The sequence below is a fragment of the Bidens hawaiensis genome, unplaced genomic scaffold, assembly GCF_021521415.1.
Source record: "Bidens hawaiensis isolate Kalapana, Puna unplaced genomic scaffold, B.hawaiensis_p1.1 tig00009923_1, whole genome shotgun sequence".
Classification (NCBI taxonomy): Eukaryota; Viridiplantae; Streptophyta; class Magnoliopsida; order Asterales; family Asteraceae; genus Bidens; species Bidens hawaiensis.
In genome coordinates, this window is record NW_027491748.1 from 268,094 (window position 1) to 289,919 (window position 21,826).

Below are 21,826 nucleotides of genomic sequence, written 5' to 3' on the forward strand. Positions count from 1 at the left end.
TTTAAACCATCCGAACCGACACTTTAATGACTCGTTTAACCAAGAAACGAGCCATACAACCCGAACTTATTTGATGTAAAAACATTTATATAAAACCGTGTTATGTCTTTAACGGGCCAAAAACCCAAACCACGACATTAACCAAAGCCCTAGTCATTTGATTAACCAGGATATGACATTACATCATATTTTATTATATTATAGCAGGTTATAACTGATTTGATGATCAAAACTGAGTTTATGTTGATTATATAGCTAAAAGGGGTATTTTTGGAACAAAACTTAGGTGGGTTATATCCGTAAACTGTGTTTGCATACAAATACAATTCCAATCAGAAGCACATATGATTTTTATTTACTAAAAACAAGTTATAAATATTTAGGACTTATTTGGTTAGAAAAAGAAACCCGCTTACGAACCTATACGCGTGTTTCGCTTAAAACCGATAATGAACCGACATATATAAGTCTAATTGTTCAAAAATATAAAATACATGTTTTTCCAGAAAATATAATTATAATATCTTATAATAATGACATAAAGTATTTTTATAACTTGTAAAACCTTTATTTACAAAGGATAGTTGATTTAACGCGGTTTATGGATAAACTGACACGAACCGAACAAAAAGTTTTCTAAAATATACAAAAAGAAACTTTTAAGTTAAAATAGCCAAATATAAGTTATAAAATATGTAAGGAAATGGGGATTTAGAAAAAGGGCCCGTTTGCAAGTTTAAACTCATTGTTTCGTTTAAAACCGACAACGAGCTGACTTTAAGAAGACTAAAATGCTTCTAAAATATAAAAACAACTTTTTTTAGAAAGTTATATTTGAAATACTTTATTATAATGTTATAAACCATTTTCAATGCATACAACGCTCTTTTTGTAAAGAATTAGTGTTTAAACACGACTTCCGGTAAAACCGATGTCACCCGAACAAGCTTTTTGTTTTTGTTTTGTTTTTTTTTTTTTTTGAAAAATATAAAGTAATGAAGTTTCTAATTTTTGTAAAGAATTAGGGTTTGCATGTTTATTTGATTTACAAAAATTAAATAGGCCCTTAACCCGGTTTTTGCCAAAATAAACAATAAATGAAGGTACGGGAACTAAAACCATACAGCCCTAGGCTTTTTGGAATATTAGACCTGCAAAACTCACTTTAATAACATATATATATATATATATATATATATATATATATATATATATATATATATATATATATATATATATATATATATATATATATATATATATATATATATATTCTAGAGAATGAGAAGTTTCGATTTCCAAAGTATTCGTTTATTTAAACTATTATTAAAAACCGACAACAATAGTGATAATCGGTATTGTTAACTTTTGTAAACCCATGACATGACGTTTCAAACAAAAATCATTATGTGACTGATATAAATAAACTATATAGCTACTATGGTCATACGGTGGCCCGAAACCTAACCGAAAGCCCGAATTTTCAAACATGGAAACTTTATCGAAACTCAACAAGTGAACCGACGTAACTAAGACTCTTAGAAGTAGAACTATAATACTTAAACACACAACACCAATATTATAAAATTATTTAAGTGTAAACTTTCCATAAAAGAAACTCTATTCACCAGAAACCAAACACATTGGCCGACACTTAGAATTAGTTAATATATAATACAAATAATGAATTTTGCTATATTGTCCAATAACTTATTGTTGATTTATATATACCAGGCGTATTTGGTGGTTCCTAGCGTAGTTACAAGCTCATAGATTGTATTTCATTTACACATATTGCATACGAATTGATGTGAGTTTCATGCTGCCCTTTTTACTTAAACTTTTTGGGCTGGATACATGTTGTTAACTGTTTTACTGGTGGTGTGATGCTTATCAAGAACTGTTTTCTACCATGTTTTTGTCACGCTTTAAATTACACAATCATTAACTTAGAGAGTGAGCCTATGGCTCGTATGGGTAGTACTATTTGGGAGACCCATGCATAGTGACCCTATGTCGGGTAAACTACACTGAGGTCTGCGGACCGTTGCGGCATATGACCTAAACATTTGATTATTGCTTGGCAGGGTAATAATCGGGGACGGGTGACGTTTGGTTGTAAGTCGGGAACTTATAATCGAATACAGTATTGATTGTGGACTTGATTGATGTGCACCATGCTTTATACTTATATACACGCAAACTTGTGCGCTATTATAAATTAACTCTTCTATGTGTATGTGAGCTAAACTCATGAACTCACCAACTTTTTTGTTGACGCTTTTTAGCATGTATTCCGGTACCTTGTGGATAGAGATTTGGTCTAGCATTGTAATGAGCATGACTAAGGATAGAGGCGTAAGCCAAGATAAAGATTAGATGCCAAGAAGGTTAGTAAAACCTAACACGGAATTATAACATTGTCAGAGAAGAAATAGTTGTATAGTTACACTTTGTTTTTAATATATAGTACAAACATTGTAGCTTATCTTTATTAATGGTATTCCGCTGCTTACATTTGGTTCCAATTTGTCTGTGAAACGACCAGGCCCCTTAAGGTAGGGTGTGAAAACCGGTCCACTTGTCGGTTAGTAGTTTTAGTTAAGTTAAGAGTCTAAAATTTATTACTTAGTGTCTAGATTAGCGTGTTTTTATATAACTACTTTTAGCACAAGAAGTTTTTGTCGCCGTTGCTGGGGACTCTTGGTGATTGCGCTGTTAGCTTTGATTAGATTTACTTACTATATACGTGCTACTTGTTTTGTTTTGTTTTGTCTTTGAGTCGTAGGACTTTAATTAATTTAGTCTAATTTTAAGTTTAGTTTATTTTATTTATTCGTAATTTTATTTTAGTATTTTCATAGAGTCTACTCAGTTGGTCTTGTGTGTTTTTCAGGTTTATGCCTTACCTTTGATCACAAGGATCACCGTTGGATTGTCTTGTACCTACTCCGCTAAAGTCTGAGGCCAGTGCGTCATCACCGATCACCATAGATTCTCCACCGAAATCATCACCACACAGTTCACCGCCATCGTGTCCCAGAACCATCCCCGATATTCAAATGGATGACAATAACCAAACCGTTTACCAACAAGCCTTCAAGGGTTTCACCAGAGACCACTCACCCATCATCAACCCCGCAATCGATAACCCTAACTCATGGCAAATCCCCTCTTATGTCATGGCCAATCTCACGCAACATAACCTATTCCATGGCCGTGATGATAAAGACACAGCAACGCACATCAACCGTCTTAATCAAGTGCTCAGAATATTCAACTTGCTAGGTGCTAATGAAAATGCGATTTTCCTTCACTTGTTCCCGTTTTCACTTACGGGTCATGCCGCCACTTGGCTCGACTCGCCATCTGCTGGAGCATTCACTACTTGGGAGGCGCTACGCACTGCATTCATCAATAAATACTTCCCACCTGCCAAAGAATCTCGTCTTCATGATCAAATTCACACTTTCCGCATGGAGCCCGATGAGCCGTACTATCAAGCTTGGGAGCGTTTCCAGAACTTACTATCCCATTGTTTACAGCATGGTCTTACCCCTTGGGCTCTTGTTGAGATGTTTTACAATGGGCTGACATATGAGACTAAGGCTCGATTCGACACTGCTGCTAGAGATACTTTAATGGATAAGAAAAATGTGATTGAGTGTAATGAATTATTTGAGAGTTTTTCCCAATCAGAGTTTGCTAAAAAGCCACGTAACGGGAATCAAATCCCGTCATTAGTACACCCTCATTCATTCGAGGTGTGCACCAGGTCAATCTGGATACTAGTATGGCTGCTGCCTTAGAGAGTATAGCCCGTGAGATGAGATGTAACGATTCCGACGAAACCCGGTATACCCTAACCGGTAGACAATAGTTACGTCATATTTAATGTCGGGTACATGAGTTACCATGGTAATCATACGAGAATACATGGTTCACTGTATTGATCGTACGTGAATATATAATTCATCGTATTGAATATGCGATTAATCGATCGATAGTCATTGAAACCCGAACGAATCGAGGGTTCAATTATAGACGAGATATATGATATTTAGTGATGTTTACGAAGTATTAAAGCATCGGGATAAGTGAATTAAAGCACAGAAAAAGAATTTCGATTTAATGGTACGTCGGTACATTAAACGAAACCTTTAATACCAAACCGAGCAAGAGATGATCGATCAAGCCGAAAAAGATGCGCGATAATTAATGATATGATGTTTTAAGTTAATAAATGTCACGGTTTAAGTTTTTAAAGTTTTTAAATCGGTTTTATATAAATTTCATTTTTAAGCCGAAAAACGACCGTTTTAGCCTCGTTTTAAGCCGAATTAAACATTTAACCGAAAACGAACTGAACCAGATTATCCAAAACATTATCCGGATTGCGGATATCCAAACATGTGGCCTAGAATGGAGAGGTGGGTCCCACCCCACCTCCCTAACCAAACTGATAGGACTTAGGGGTGTTACCCCAAGCCCTTATTTCTTTTTTCATCAAAACATTTCAACAATCTTCATCTTCTCTCAACAATTTCATCCAAAAACCGAGAGTTCTAGCAAGGAAAACGAGGTAATGATCGAGTTATTCACGTTTCCATCTTCGTTTCTTGAGTTTATTTGCAAGAAAATGAGGTTTCTAAGATGAAAACCGATTCTTGCATGATCAAGTGATGTATACGGGTTATACAAGGGATCTTGGTTCAAGAAAGGAGTTAAACGAATCAAAAACGAATTTTTACGGTTAAATCTTTGTTTTTGGAATCATAACCGAAACCATGAAAGAAATGGCTTGATCGTGAGTGTAACTTGTTTGGTATTGTGGTATGTTGTTTGTAGGCTCTGTGTTTAGTGGTAGATAAGGCGGAAAGACGAGTTTGTAGCTTGTAGTGGCGGAAAACGAAAGGTATATTCGGTTTATGTTCGGTGTATGTGTTTTGGGACAGATTGTTGATGGTTTAGAGTTAGGTCATGAAATTTTACAGGGATGTTCTACACATGAAAATAAGAGTTCTGTGAATTTTTGATAATTTTTGGATAAAGGATGAATATTTGGTGAATTTAATGCTCGGTTTTGGCTAAAAATGGTGAAAAATAGTTAAATATCATGAAAAATTCTGGAAAATTTCAGATAAGCTTTTTATATCATGTATAAGTCACACACAAAATTTGAGGTCAGTTGGAGAAGTCTAAGTAGACTTTTCGGTTAAACGAGTTCTAGGGTTTTCTAGCTCGGTTTTAGTGAAAAAGGCATGTAAAAGAAGATTTTGGTTCTGGAAAAATTACAGGGGACTATGTGGATGGCAGGGGACATCCAGGAGAAATTTGGGATTTTCCTAAGATCGTTTGGTATTTACGACATATTTAGTGTTTAAATGGTGTTTAAAAATAGATAAATAAATTTTAAATATAAGAATTAATTCTGGAAATATTTTTATAAAATTCCCCACTGTTAAAAAGTGATTGGTGCAAAATTTCAAGATTCGAGATTAAACGGATAATTATTTGTGCTAATTATCAAACTTTTAAAGTTAAAACGCGTAAACCGGTGAAGTTCGCTTAAGCGAGCTAACTGGTGTATAAAAACCCTAAAAATGAACTATTTTCATATAATTGAGTTAAACAAGTAAAAATAAATCATCCGAACATAATTCGGATGATTTGAGTAATTTTAACCTATTTTAACAGTTTCCGGTACGCCAAAGACGGAAACGAGTCCCGCGGCCAATCGGGACGTCTAAACCGAGCTCTAATTTCACATCTTTAATTAAATTATCAGTCAACCACTACTCTCGGGTCGTGTGTGACCAAACTCATTTTTGAAACATAAAAACGGGTAACCGTGCTAGGCACGCAAAACGGGGAAAACAAGCTATTAGAAAATTTGACTGTTGAACTCTAAACGACATCACAATCTGAGTCCGGAGAAGTGTTTCTGGGTTAACCTTGCCCTTAGAACGGGTACAGTGCTGGGTTAACAGTGTCCCCAGATGTACCGGTTAACTTGGTTAAAGTTATATTAATAATGAGTGTATAGTAACGATCGTAGGGATCATATTACAGATTGGACGTGTTAACTGATAATGATTGTTGTTACCTGCTTGCATGTGCTAAGGTGAGTTTCACGAGCCCCTTTTTCTGAACTGTTTTCGAATATTTTCTCGGGGCGGAAGCATGTTTTTACTGAAATGTTTAAGTACATACTGAACGCATGGATTTGCATGGATTTATATATATTTTATTGTACGGGAATCGTACGGAAATGTACTAAGATGGTAATTGTCTGAGTTGCTAACATTCTAAGGCCCCGGAACACGAGTGATTAACTGAAAGCCGGTAGAGTGTGGATAGTACTATTGGTTTGACAAACCCAACTGGTCCGGCATGGGTTTGCTGATGTTTCCCAGCCAGTTGCACATGTCTATTTTGTTGTTATTTATTTTGCTATGTAATGTTAGACATAGCGATTTGGGGCAGTTCCGTGGGTGGGGGATATGCCACGGGCCCGTGGGCGGGGGATATGCCACGGGGGTTGTGTGTGATAGTCAGAGGTTTCACTTGTGGGCTCAGCATAATTACATCGAAATTCTGGGTTAACATTGCCCCCGGAATGAGTACAGTACTGGGTTAACAGTGTCCCCAGATAATATTATATTTTGATATGGATTTATCATGGTTTACTCAAATTGTGAAACTCACCAACTATTCGTAGTTGACCCGTTTTCTCACATGCTTTTCAGGTACAACTAAGATGAAGTGATTGCTTATGTGCTAAGTGCTTGATGTGTGTAAGATTTGCGTGCGGGATGTTAGGATACATTATAATAAATAGAATTATGTTTCGTATTGTATGATGTGTGTATCACATAGACGGTAATGGAATACAAGATAATGTAATTTGAAGTATATTAATGCATTCAGATTTCTTTATAAGCAATGTGGTTGATATCAGAGGTGTCTGTTGCATCCCGTTTACGTTTCCGCTGCGGTTGCGGGGTGTTACAGAAGTTGGTATCAGAGCCATTGGTTATAAAAGAATTAGGATGTCTTTAAAAGATACCTAAAATATAACCAGTAGCTCAAGTATTATAGGATCTGAATATCAACTAATAATTTATAGTGACGAGGTCTGGATGAACTTGGATGGACAAGTGAGTTATTATGGTCCGGAACATAATAACAGACTTGTCCGCACGAGGGAATTCAGGGGAAGTCACGGGGTACATTAATAGGTAAAAATGGCAACATATGTGTAAAGTATATAATATTATTTATATGTGCTAATGTGTGTGTGTATATATGTACGTATCTTGTGGGTACATGTATTGAGAAATAGGACCCGGATAAAGAACCGGGGGGATGAAATAATAAAAGTACCGAGGATGCTGAAATTCCTAGAGCATCAGTTGATAATGAGTCTGACTTATCGGGCCATAGTTATGATAGTACCAAGTTAGATCTCCCGTTTGATATTAACCAGAAATATCTAGTAACCGTCACTCCCAACCAAAATTTACAAATCCCTTACCCTATCAACATCGGTATCGTATATTCTAATAACCCCCTATGATCACCAGAACCGCCGACCCTCACGTACGGACGGACCTGTACGTGAACCCATTCTTATTCTGTTAAAAAAAAAAATTGATAATAAATGAGCAGATAAAAATAATATATAGAAACATATATATGTATTTCTCACTCTCAAACATATGAGTCATACCACCTCCAGATCGGGAATTACCGATTTTAGCAAACCTAGAACGCCGGAGGACATTGACTGAGCAAGCGATAGAGTTTCCCATAATAGTAATTAATAATATATGAATGCAACCCATGTTGTGCGATTACCTTGAACCTTGCAACTCCCTATGTTATCCTTACATCCGTTAGATGCCTATACCCATGTATACTCGAATAGAATGATTACCCGTACACAAAAAGGTGTTGGAATCATTATAGCATAGTTGGTTATTCGTTCGTAGGTGGTATACCGTGTATGCCGGTATACGAATAGACACGGATATTATAACTCTGTGGTACGTTATCGTTTGGTGCTCACGGTGAGCATGTATCGGTTATGCTGACATGCAGAGGACATTGAAATCAAGTATATTAAACATTAATCTTTGTTGAGAAAGATCTATATGTCAGTTGGTGACAAGGGTTATGAAATATATTTAAACGTTAACCAACGTCAGGTTAAGTCCATATGTTATTATATTTGTGGGACATATATACTAGATACTGGTATGTGTAATATGTATGATAATATTTGGTGTGTATGTGTACCTGCTGTTATGATTGAGCTGGTAACAAGTTATAAGGTGAGATTAGTATTGATTACTGTGTACGGGATGAGTACGGCAGAAGGACATAAAAAGAGTAACTCCAATGATGGAGATTGATACGATTCAGTTGATTGCTCAAAAATAGCAGATGATGATACCGAATGTAGTATCACAGGTCACTGCTAGTGTTGATGCAAATGTGATCGCAGAATTATAGATCGAGCAATCACACGATTATGAATATATCAATTCTTAGTGTTATTACTAAGAGTGATATTGTCCCACCGGATACTATTGTGACTACAAGTATTAGTTGTAAACTAAACATGAATAGTAGTCGTAATGAATTAGATCCGGTATGAAGGATATGTTTGTTGTTTGTGGTAAGGAAATTATTAATAGTGTACTGATGGTAAAGGGAGGAATAGATTAGCGAGTGGATAGAAAAGATCAAAATGGTTAAGGATGTTGGTAAGAGTCTAGAACATTGTGTAGTGAAATATGCTACAGATATGTTGGTAGATTATGTTGTATCGTGATGGAACACGAGATACAAAATTATAGTTAGAAAATTTTTGCTCAGATGATATGGTCAGGATTTAAAATTCTTGTGCTAGAGCACTTTTATTCGAATAATTAAGTTCAGAGACTGGAAACTGAGCTATGGAAGATAGAAATGTTGTGTGCTGATCACTTAGAACGCGCTAATCGTTTAAAGGAATTGTCATGTCTGGTAACATGGCTAATTACTCCTGAAACTAAGCGAAGTGAGCGCTATATTGGGGACTAACTCCATCGATAAGGAGTATAGTCAATCCTGTAAAATATACAACCTTTGGAAGGGTTGTGTCACAAGCCAGCATTGATATATTTGACGCTATGGGAAGTGGACTGGAAGGACGTTAGGTGAGACGTCGAGTGTTAAAGAAGAGAAATGATAAAGGAATAGTGCAAGATAGGCTTTTGAATAAGTAGGTATATCCTACAACCCAGAATTATACTAAGACGAGTTCTGGTGTGAAAACATGAACCGCATGAAGGGCCCTTCCCTAAATGTGGAAAATATGGTTATCGGTAGGAAGAAAAATGTCGAGTGATAGTAAGCCACAGGTGTGGTAAAGATGGACGTAATGCCCCAATTGTAGAATTAATTGAAGCCATGTGAACCGGCAACCCCAACCCATTCGTGTACAACCACTCTGAACCCAACAGCTCCAATAACAATCCATCCAAAGAAATCAAATTACGCCAAACAGTTGTACCTGCTATGAATGTGGCAATACAGAACGTTTCAAGAGAAATTGCCCAAAGTTGAACCAAGGTGTCGTTAGAAGACGAACCTCATGACAAGCATCAACCTCTGATCAAGCAAGGAGCCGTGCTTTTGTGAATAATCCGAATAAAGCACGTCATGATCCAAAGGTGGTACTAAGTATGTGGTAGTTTTAAATCAATAGGCTTCAGTGATATTTTTACGGTCGTCGATAGAAGTTAGTTCCTGTTAACCTCCTATCATTTGGAAAGATACCGATTAGTGAAACTATAGAACCCTATACTGTAGAATCGCTAACGGTGAATCCCTAATGGTTAACTAAATTGTTCGGAATTGCCCTATTATTCTGAACGATTAATCCTTTCCTTATTGACCTACGACCAGTAAAGTTAAGAAGTTTTGACGTAATAGTTAACATGGATTGGCTAACTCAACATGAAGCTGAAATCAAATATGAAAAGAAGATGATTAGAAGCTCTCTTTTGGACGATGAAGCGATTAGATACAGAGAAAAGTGTACGGTATTATGTTACCACTCTAATCTCATCTTGAGATGTTATAATATTTACGACAAGAAGACGTGGTGTATTTAACAAACGCAATTTCCAAAGTATTTAAAAGAAAACATATAGAAGATATCCCGGTGGTACACAAATATCCAGAAGTTTTCCCAGAAGAACTTCCTGGGTTACCGCCAACCCGACAGGTCGAATTCAGAATCGATTTAATACCTCAAGCTGGCCCTGTTGCTAAAGCATCTTACCGACTTGCGCCAACTGAAATGCAAGAATTATTGGATAAAGGTTTTATACGACCTAGTTAGTCACCATGGGGTGCACCAGTTTTAATTGGGAAATGAAGGACGGAAGTGTTAGGATATGTATTGATTAGGGAGAATTGAATAAAGTGACGATCAAGAATAGGTATTCACTTCTTCGAAGTAAATGATCTGTTTAACCAACTGCAAAGGGCGATTTATATTTAGAAAATTGGTCTTAAATATAGTTATCACCAAATGAAAAATCCAAGAGGAGGACGTTGCAACAACAGCGTTTCGGACTCGCTAAGGCCATTATGAATTCTTAGTTATGCCTTTCGGGCTAACAAATGCGCCGGCAACATTCATGGAACTCATGAATCGGGTCTGTAAACTTTAATTTGACAAATTTGTCATAACATTCATTGATGATATTTTGATATATTCGCAACGTAAAGAAGAGCACGAACGACGGTTAAGGAAAATTGTGGAAGTGTTAAAGCGAGAGGAGTTGTACGCGAAGTTTTCGAAATGTGATTTTGAATAAAGAAGGCATAATCCCTTGGTCATGTTGTAAAGCAACAAGGATTTCACATAGACCCAAATAAGATAGAAACCATTAAAATTGTGCCAAGCGCCGATTTTAAGTCTCCCCGATGGAGACGATGGTTTTGTCGCGTATTGTGACGCATCGCGTAAAGGGTTAGGATGCGTGTTGACACAGTATAATAAGGTTATAGCCTATGCTTCCCGACAGTTAAAAGTACACGAGAAAAATTACACTACTCACGACTTAGAACTGGGAGCGGTTATCTTCGCACTTAAAATCTGGAGACATTATGTCTACGGTACGAAGTGCACCATCCTCACCGATTATAAAAGTTTGCAGCACATATTCGATCAGAAAGAACTGAATATGAGGCAACGAAGATGGGTCGAGTTGTTAAGCGATTATGACTGTGACATCCGTTATCACCCCGGCAAGGCTAACTTCGTAGCCGATGCCTTGAGTAGGAAAGATCGGGTTAAGCCATTGCGAGTGCGAGTGCTGGGGATGATAGTCCAGTCGAACCTTTCGGACCTGATTCGAGTCGCTCAACGTGAGGCGTTGAAAGAGGAACAATTGGAAAAGGAGGAACTTTACGGCAATGAGAAGAATTTCGAACAACGCGTGGACGAAATTCTCTACTTCAAAAAAATTGGGTTTGGATCCCGACCCTCCATGACCTTCGTGAATTAATCATGGACGAAGCGCATAGATCAAAATATTCCATACATCGGGGATCGGATTAGACTATTGATAATACGAATATCTGAAAGGATTTTATTAATGGCCGAGTTTGGAGAAAGATATGGTTACGTATGTTGGTGAATACCTAAATTATGCAAGAGATAAGGCTGCATACCGAAAACCCTAGGTAACGCCACAACGACAGAAAATTCGCCAATGATAGTGGGAATAAATTACAATGGATTCGGGACGCAAATTTCCAAGATATATCAAAGACACGGTGCAATTTGGGTAATCGCGGATCGATTAACCAATCCTCGCATTCCATCCCAATCTATGTTGATTACCACAATGAATTCTCGCCCAAAATTCCTGATGGTGAAATGGTATCTCGTCGTGGAGTACCATTTTCAATGATCTCAGATCGAAATAGTCATCCTACTTCCAATATTGGAAGACGGGGAAGGAAGCATCGAGAGCTTGAAGCTTTCTATGGGTAAAGTGATTATCACCAATTTATTAAATCGAAAATGGGCGTCACTCAAGCCATGATATTTGGATTGATTCGAGAATCAACCAATCGGATTTATAATATTTTAAGATAAGTTGAAAGTAGCGTGAGATTGGCAAAGGATTTATGCCAACGTTCATAGGAAACCATTTTCACTGGAAAGAGGTGACAAGGCATTTTTAAGGCATCACTTTAGAGAGGTGATATGAGGTTTGGTAAAACCGAAAATAGCTCCTTAATATATTGGACCTCATGAGACTATCTCCATGATTGGTCATTTGGTTTATCCATTAAAGTACGGCATGGGCTAAGTACTATACATGATGTTTTGCCATGTATATGGATTGAAAAGTACCTAAGCAATGAGGCAACGAGAGTACTAGTAATGGAGGTACTCATAGAAGATATACTTGATATCATAAATAATTCCGTAGAGATAGTAGACGGGAAAGCTAAACAGTTTGGACACACCAAGCTTTATTGATTAAGATTAAGTGGAATTCACAGCGAGAACCAGATTATACCTGGTAACGCGAGGGTGAATTCTGAAGGAAAAACCCCCACCTTTCTCTCGGAAAGGGATAGTGAGCGTGTAAAATTTCGAGGACGAAATTTCTTAACGTGGGGAGAATGTAACGATTCCGACGAAACCCGGTATACCCTAACCGGTAGATAATAGTTACGTCATATTTAATGTCGGGTACATGAGTTACCATGGTAATCATACGAGAATACATGGTTCACTGTATTGATCGTACGTGAATATATAATTCATCGTATTGAATATGCGATTAATCGATCGATAGTCATTGAAACCCGAACGAATCGAGGGCTCAATTATAGACGAGATATATGATATTTAGTGATGTTTACGAAGTATTAAAGCTTCGGGATAAGTGAATTAAAGCACAGAAAAAGAATTTCGATTTAATGGTACATCGGTACATTAAACGAAACCTTTAATACCAAACCGAGCAAGAGATGATCGATCAAGCCGAAAAAGATGCGCGATAATTAATGATATAATGTTTTAAGTTAATAAATGTCACGGTTTAAGTTTTTAAAGTTTTTAAATCGGTTTTATATAAATTTCATTTTTAAGCCGAAAAACGACCGTTTTAGCCTCGTTTTAAGCCGAATTAAACATTTAACCGAAAAACGAACTGAACCAGATTATCCAAAACATTATCCGGATTGCGGATATCCAAACATGTGGCCTAGAAAGGAGAGGTGGGTCCCACCCCACCCCCCTAACCAAACCGATCGGACTTAGGGGTGTTACCCCAAGCCCTTATTTCTTTTTTCATCAAAACGTTTCAACAATCTTCATCTTCTCTCAACAATTTCATCCAAAAACCGAGAGTTCTAGCAAGGAAAACGAGGTAATGATCGAGTTATTCACGTTTCCATCTTCGTTTCTTGAGTTTATTTGCAAGAAAATGAGGTTTCTAAGATGAAAACCGATTCTTGCATGATCAAGTGATGTATACGGGTTATACAAGGGATCTTGGTCCAAGAAAGGAGTTAAACGAATCAAAAACGAATTTTTACGGTTAAATCTTTGTTTTTGGAATCATAACCGAAACCATGAAAGAAATGGCTTGATCGTGAGTGTAACTTGCTTGGTATTGTGGTATGTTGTTTGTAGGCTCTGTGTTTAGTGGTAGATAAGGCGGAAAGACGAGTTTGTAGCTTGTAGTGGCGGAAAACGAATGGTATATTCGGTTTATGTTCGGTGTATGTGTTTTGGGACAGATTGTTGATGGTTTAGAGTTAGGTCATGAAATTTTACAGGGCTGTTCTACACATGAAATAAGAGTTCTGTGAATTTTTGGTAATTTTTGGATAAAGGATGAATATTTGGTGAATTTAATGCTCGATTTTGGCTAAAAATGGTGAAAAATAGTTAAATATCATGAAAAATTCTGGAAAATTGAAGATAAGCTTTTTATATCATGTATAAGTCACACACAAAAGTTTAGGTCAGTTGGAGAAGTCTAAGTAGACTTTTCGGTTAAACGAGTTCTAGGGTTTTCTAGCTCGGTTTTAGTGAAAAGGGCATGTAAAAGAAGATTTTGGTTCTGGAAAAATTACAGGGGACTATGTGGATGGCAGGGGACATCCAGGAGAAATTTGGGATTTTCCTAAGATCGTTTGGTATTTACGACATATTTAGTGTTTAAATGGTGTTTAAAATAGATAAATAAATTTTAAATATAAGAATTAATTCTGGAAATATTTTTATAAAATTCCCCACTGTTAAAAAGTGATTGGTGCAAAATTTCAAGATCCGAGATTAAACGGATAATTATTTGTGCTAATTATCAAACTTCTAAAGTTAAAACGCGTAAACCGGTGAAGTTCGCTTAAGCGAGCTGACTGGTGTATAAAAACCCTAAAAATGAACTATTTTCATATAATTGAGTTAAACAAGTAACAATAAATCATCCGAACATAATTCGGATGATTTAAGTAATTTTAACCTATTTTAACAGTTTCCGATACGCCAAAGACGGAAACGAGTCCCGCGGCCAATCGGACGTCTAAACCGAGCTCTAATTTCACATCTTTAATTAAATTATCAGTCAACCACTACTCTCGGGTCGTGTGTGACCAAACTCATTTTTGAAACATAAAAACGGGTAACCGTGCTAGGCACGCAAAACGGGGAAAACAAGCTATTAGAAAATTTGACTGTTGAACTCTAATCGACATCACAATCTGAGTCCGGAGAAGTGTTTCTGGGTTAACCTTGCCCCCAGAACGGGTACAGTGCTGGGTTAACAGTGTCCCCAGATGTACCGGTTAACTTGGAAAGTTATAATAATAATGAGTGTATAGTAACGATCGTAGGGATCATATTACAGATTGGACGTGTTAACTGATAATGATTGTTGTTACCTGCTTGTATGTGCTAAGGTGAGTTTCACGAGCCCCTTTTTCTGAACTGTTTTCGAATATTTTCTCGGGGCGGAAGCATGTTGTTACTTAAATGTTTAAGTACATACTGAACGCATGGATTTGCGTGGATTTATATATATTTTATTGTACGGGAATCGTACGGAAATGTACTAAGATGGTAATTATCTGAGTTGCTAACATTCTAAGGCCCCGGAACACGAGTGATTAACTGAAAGCCGGTAGAGTGTGGATAGTACTATTGGTTTGACAAACCCAACTGGTCCGGCATGGATTTGTTGATGTTTCCCAGCCAGTTGCACATGTCTATTTTGTGTTATTTATTTTGCTATGTAATGTTAGACATAGCGGTTCGGGGCAGTTCCGTGGGCGGGGGATATGCCACGGGCCCGTGGGCGGGGGATATGCCACGGGGGTTGTGTGTGATAGTCAGAGGTTTCACTTGTGGGCTCAGCATAATTACATCGTAATTCTGGGTTAACATTGCCCCCGGAATGAGTACAGTACTGGGTTAACAGTGTCCCCAGATAATATTATATTTTGATATGGATTTATCATGGTTTACTCAAATTGTGAAACTCACCAACTATTCGTAGTTGACCCGTTTTCTCACATGCTTTTCAGGTACAACTAAGATGAAGTGATTGCTTATGTGCTAAGTGCTTGATGTGTGTAAGATTTGCGTGCGGGATGTTAGGATACATTATAATAAATAGAATTATGTTTCATATTGTATGATGTGTGTATCACCTAGACGGTAATGGAATATAAGATAATGTAATTTGAAGTATATTAATGCATTCAGTTTTCTTTATAAGCAATGTGGTTGATATCAGAGGTGTCTGTTGCATCCCGTTTACGTTTCCGCTGCGGTTGCGGGGTGTTACATGAGAGAACATAAGGGTAAGGTAGACAATTGTGAGTTTTGTAGAAGGGGGCATGGGACTTTAAATTGTCCGTTAATAAGTTAGGAGCAGGTTGAGTTTATAAGAGGGTAGAATAGGGTTCCTAATGCATTTAATGGAAATAATAATTTAAATTGGAACAATTAAAAACATAGCAATTATAACCCTGATTGGCGTTCTTCCGGTGCACCCCCTGGTTTCCCGTCAAATCTAAATCCTAACCGAGGGTAGGATCAGTCGTTTAGTGTAGAGCAAAGTAGTCAAGGTGGGAGTAATGGGCAGGATTTGAGTGGTGGTATTGGTAGGCTAGAAGAGAAGATGAAGCAAATACTGGTTAGAGATCAGGAACTCAGAAAAAATTTGCCGATCATGATTTGCTTTTAAGAAATCACCAGTCCACACTTTTAGATCTTCAAAGAACCGTACGTGATATAGCCCGACGTTTAGATGAGAGACTCCTAGGTCAGTTTTTAGGTTCCACTCAGCAAAATCCAGCTGCTCAGTTAAATGCCATCTCCACTGGTAGTGGTAGGGTTTTAGGTCCGGAGAGAGATGTTAAGGTAGAGGAGAGAGATGAGTTGATAGATGAGGAGATAGTGACAGAGACTCCTGGGAGGGTGCAACCTACGCTAGGCCCAGCAAATACTGCACCAACCAGTGAGCCCATAGTTGGAGGGAGTGAGGAGAAGAAACCGAGAGAAGTTAGGTGTTCACCGCTTATAGATCATGCTCGTGCCCCGTATCCGGCCCGTCTTAAGAATCTAATCTTCCGTTTATCGAGGCCCTCTAGCATATGCCGAAATATGCCAAGTTTTTGAAAGATCTTCTTAAATGAAAGGAAAGTTTGGAGGAGCTTTTAACAATTCCACTGAACAGAGAGTGTTGTGCGATAGTGCTAAATAAGGTACTTGAAAAATTACCCGATCCCGGTGTTTTCACTATTCCATGTTTGTTCGATAGGGATACCTCGTGCCAAGCATTAGCGGACCTAGGAGCTAGCATAAATTTAATTCCGTATTCGTTGTATGAGAAGCTAGGCCTTGGAGAACTCACCCCCACTCGTATGCCATTGTCTTTAGCTGATCGATCGGTGAAGTACCCTAGGGGAATCATAGAAAACTTGCTCGTTAAGGTCGATAATTTGGTTTTCCTTGTAGATTTTGTTGTTTTAGATATGGAGGCCGATGAGAGAGCTCCTATTATTTTAGGTCGCCTATTCTTGCGTACTGCTAGGGCACTCGTTGATGTGTTTGAAGGTAAGATCACTCTTAGAGCCGGTGAAGATAGTGTCACTTATGTTGCTAAACCCATGAGACACCCGAGTGGTCAAGACGGTCTCATTGATCCATGCCATCCCGTTTACTCGATCGATTCTTTTATTCCCGACATGGATCCACCTCTTGATCCCTTCCGTTCTGTCAGAGTTATTTTGGAGGATGAAAGAGAGGTTGCATTTTTTCGAGAGTTTATGGTGTATGATCGAGAGGGTGGTAATGGTCTGCAAAAGTGTGTGGAGTTTGAAGGAGTTAGATAGAGGAGGAATAGCATGGGTGGATGGTCATATCGTGATGTAGTATCTTGGAGGGCCATGGAGTTATACCGAGGTGGAGGAAACTCCACTTGGAAAGCCGAGTAGTTCACAAAGGAGAGTGTCTTGAGTGAAAACTCAAGTGTAGAGTTTGTATATTTGTCCCGTTTTTATTTTTTAGTCTTGTCGAGCCACTAAGGTAGATTTTTGTAGTTCTTTTTTTTTGTTTTTAAGCTTTGCAGGATTGAGTGAGCTAGAAAAATGACCCCCGTGAAAGTATAATGCAAAATTCAAGTGTGGGGATGGAGCAGCCGGCCTATATACTTTTTATTATTTACTACTATTTATTCATGTTTTATTCATTGGTTAGGTTTGTTGGTCTGGTGAAATACTTTGAATGTTTAACATCTATCAGTTTGATAAGATATTTTTAGATATTTTTTGATGTATTTGCCGCTTCCGTTCATGTATGTGAGAGAAAAGGGATATTTGTTTGATGCTTACGTTCGGAGTTGGAGGGCATTCATGGGTGAAGACTTTGACATCAATTTTCATGTGCATATTACCAACTAAGTCTTTTCCATTATCTATATTGCTTGTTTAATTTTAATTTTAATTTTTTTTAGGTTTTAGTTTTTTTGTATTCTGACTTTATTTTTATTTTTAGTCCTTATCCTTGCATTGAGGACAATGCAAAATTTAAGTGTGAGGATGGGATACATGAGTCGTAGTTTAATATTTGTTACAAAAATGAAAAAAGTTTTGAAAAATGTCCCTTGAATTGTTATTTTGCATTTAAATGGGAGATGAGGATACTTATCAGGAATCGGTTTTTCAAACTACTAAAAATAAGATATAATTAAAGAACACGCACTTAACTTGGGATGTGTCGGTAGGCACAGCCTTGAGAATGAAAGGACAGTTTGATAGTTGATCTAAACAATAAAATATGATTTTTAGTGGGATGCATGCTAAGCAAGCATAAAATACGAGATGAAAGGTCGGGCCATACTCAAGCCTCATTTTTGGTTTGATTGTAGAAAATTATAAATTTTATAGAAATCTAAATACGTTATCATATGATGCTTGGGTAGGTTTAACGTTAGAGTATACCATGTAGCCGGTGATATAAACTAAAATCTTACACTTCTAGTTTTAGTGGTCAACACTTAACAGGCATATAGTTTTATAGCCTTAAATCCTGTATTGATGGGATGCTTCGAGGTTAGGAGACCATGGGTCTGTATGTGGTTTATCATCTGAGTATTAATATTTCCTAAGTGGATTTATGGATATTAAAAAAACCTAAAAAGAGCAAACCGGCAGTTTATCTACTAATTATAAGTCATTAAACTTGATCACCACATGCTTTAAAAGTAAAAATTCACTATTGAGAAACGGACCACACGGGACACGTCATATGTAAGCCCTACAAATGAATTCATGCATACTCACCTATGGAGATGGACTGATAAAGGGGGTATGTCATGTAGTGGGGAACACTAGCTAGTTAGTCAAAAAATTGAACCTTAATTGTATCTAATGGCTGCTTGGTAGACTTTGATGCTTAAACTTAGGTGGATAAATAATAGCATTGATCGTCTTAGCTATTCATGAAAATGTGCAACAAAGTTTTAATCTACTATTTATGAGGTTTAAGTCAACTTGGGGTGGTTTGATCTGGTAAAATCCAAAATAAAACGGGTCTTGACTGTGAGTTCCACTAGATTATAAAAATAATAATAATAATAATAATAATAATAATAATAGTTGAATCTTATTTGTCCTAGTAAAGGCAAAGGCCTGGGTTTAACTGGACAACAATATCAATATCGATGATCACAGTTTTTGCGTTGTTCTAAATTTTAAGATAACCTAATATGTTTTTAAGAATGTATTTCTCTGATTCTGATCCCATTACAATTAGATTTTTCAGGGATGAAAAAAGATAAGTGTGGGGATATTTGATATAATGCTAAATATATATATAAATCTCTTGTATATTTTATATAATATTTTATTAGTTTTTATTAGAATTTGTATAATACTAACATATTCAATAATGTAGGTTCCGGAGGTGTTGAGTCGGATATTTGCAAAGGAAGATTGGAATCTTCTCAACCTCCTCAAAGAAATGGCTATGTATGGACTACGAGCAATCTTGGACATTCGAGCATGATTTCACTACCTCGAGCATGGTGTCTTATGGATATAAGAATTACTTCAGTGAATTTTTCGAGCAAGCTACACTTCATCAAGCAAGGGTGTTCTTCATCAAGTATGGATTGCCAATCGAGCAAACAACTTGATCAATCCAGCTTAAACCAAGTGTTCCGAGCACATTGGTGGGTCGATCATGGATTCAGTAAAGAATGATATCAACTGTTCTAAGTATAGAATTCGAGCATGATTCAGTTCCGAGCAAGCTTTACATTCGAGTATGCTGAAGGTTGTTCTAAATAAGTCACTAAGGCAGAATTGAAGATATCTAGAAGAACATGCTTGCTCGAGGGACTAATTCGAGCAAAGCAAGGATTAGTCAAGAAGATTGAAGCTTGCTGGAGAAGAATATTTTCTATCTGAAAATAGTCTAAGTAAAGTCTGCTCGAAGCCTTACATCGAGCATGCTGTGCATATCCAGTCTGCTCGACAAGGAAATATCTTACTGGAAGACTTGTTTACACTTGTATTTATTTTTGTCATTCATTATGTAATCATTAGGGCTTCTAGAAGGAATGTTAAGGTCTATAAATAGAATACTAAATTGTCATCTATTGACGAGGGTTTTTGCTGAATACGAGGACACAGACACCTGAGCGAATATTCTCTTTGTGTATACCTCGTACGAGCACCGTCACGAAACCCTAGACATTCCTTAATTGAAATCACTGTTCCATTGAAACGATATATTATTAATAGTGAATCTTTGTCTATTATATGCTTTTTTTATTATCATTTATTACACAAACCTTAAATCCCAAGGCTTGGATATTCTGATTCCACCGGAATATTCAAGCGGCCTTGAGTTAATAGATCTAGTGTGTTCTTGTCAACCTACAAAGGTTTTACACCAGGTCCGGTCCTGACTAGTGGTATCAGAGCTTTGTAAGCTCTCTGAAGGCCACGGGTTTGAAGATTGTGTGATAAAGTTTGAAGCTTGAAAGGGTTTTCGTGTGTCAAAGTCTAGATCTGAAAGGATGGATGACCAAGAAGTGTCGACAAACAAGATACCAAGGCTACTTGGTCAAGAAAACTACATAAGATGGAAGGTGTTGTCCGAGGCCGCATCAAACTACAACGACACAGAACTCTGGTGTTCTATCAAGGATGGACCTTATATTCTATCTCAAGCAACAGGAAACAATGCAACCATAGAAAGACAAATGAAGAAAAGAGATAACAAAGCACTATCAATGCTTAAACTAGGTCTTTCGTGGGAAATCTTGACCAGTGTGAATCATCACACTAATTCCAAGGATATGTATGATGCTGTCGTGGAGATGTTTGAAGGTAATGTTGAGTTGAGAGATATAAAGAAAGACAGGCTGAAGCAACAACTCGACAGATTCAAGTTTAAAGAATGTGAGAGACTAAAGTCAGTGCTACAAAGATTTATGACCATTATTAATGAAATCATAACCACTGATATGCAAATCTCTAACTTTGAGCTGAACAAGAAATTGCTTTCCTCCTTATTTGGTGAATGGTATACGGCAAGCAATTTTATTAAGGAGAAAGCAAAGTTTCCCAACCTAAAGCTTGATGATGTTATATCCTTTCTGCAAGCTGATGAACATTTAATGATTGAAAACCATATGATTAGGGAAAAGAAGTCAAGTTTCCCTGTTACAAATGCTCTTGTTGTACCAATGGGTAATCTGTCTGTCAAATCTCAGCAGTTGCATCGAATCAATGAAGAACCATCTGAGACAGGATCATTGTGCGAAGGAAGTCAGCCCAGATTCAACATACAAATGATTGAAGATGAAAATGGATCAGCAGCAAGTGGACACCTTCCATATGCTCAAAATTAAAACCAAGGAACTGACTACCAAGCATTATTTTCAATGTTCATAGATTCTTACAATGCCTTTGTAGCAAAGAACCTGATTCATACAAGTGTGGTGCAAGAAGACCTGGAACAAATTGATGCAGATGATTTGGAAGATATGGATCTCAAATGGCAAGCTGCTATGTTGGATGTGAGAAGTAAGTGGCTATACAATAGGATAGGAAGATCTACCTTCTCTGGTCCTAATAACAGAATTGGATTTGACAAGTCAAAAGCTATCTGCTACAACTACCAACAACCAGGGCACTTTGCAAGAGAATGCAACCTACCCAAGAAGTATGGAATCCAAATGAGTCAGAATCAGATTTACCAGAACCAACATCAAAATCA

At 37.2% G+C, this 21,826-nt stretch overlaps 1 protein-coding gene across 1 annotated transcript; it reads left to right on the forward strand.

Moving 5' to 3' along the window:
- Nucleotides 1–20,621: 20,621 nt before the first annotated feature.
- Nucleotides 20,622–21,458, forward strand: LOC143533833 (uncharacterized). Its single transcript, XM_077028484.1, has one exon. It carries the CDS (start codon nucleotides 20,622–20,624, stop codon nucleotides 21,456–21,458), a length of 837 nt encoding a protein of 278 aa, XP_076884599.1.
- Nucleotides 21,459–21,826: the final 368 nt, after the last annotated feature.

Bases quoted from the DNA above. Each gene is read 5' to 3' on its own strand.
- LOC143533833 (XM_077028484.1), top strand. From the start codon at position 20,622: ATGGATGACCAAGAAGTGTCGACAAACAAGATACCAAGGCTACTTGGT.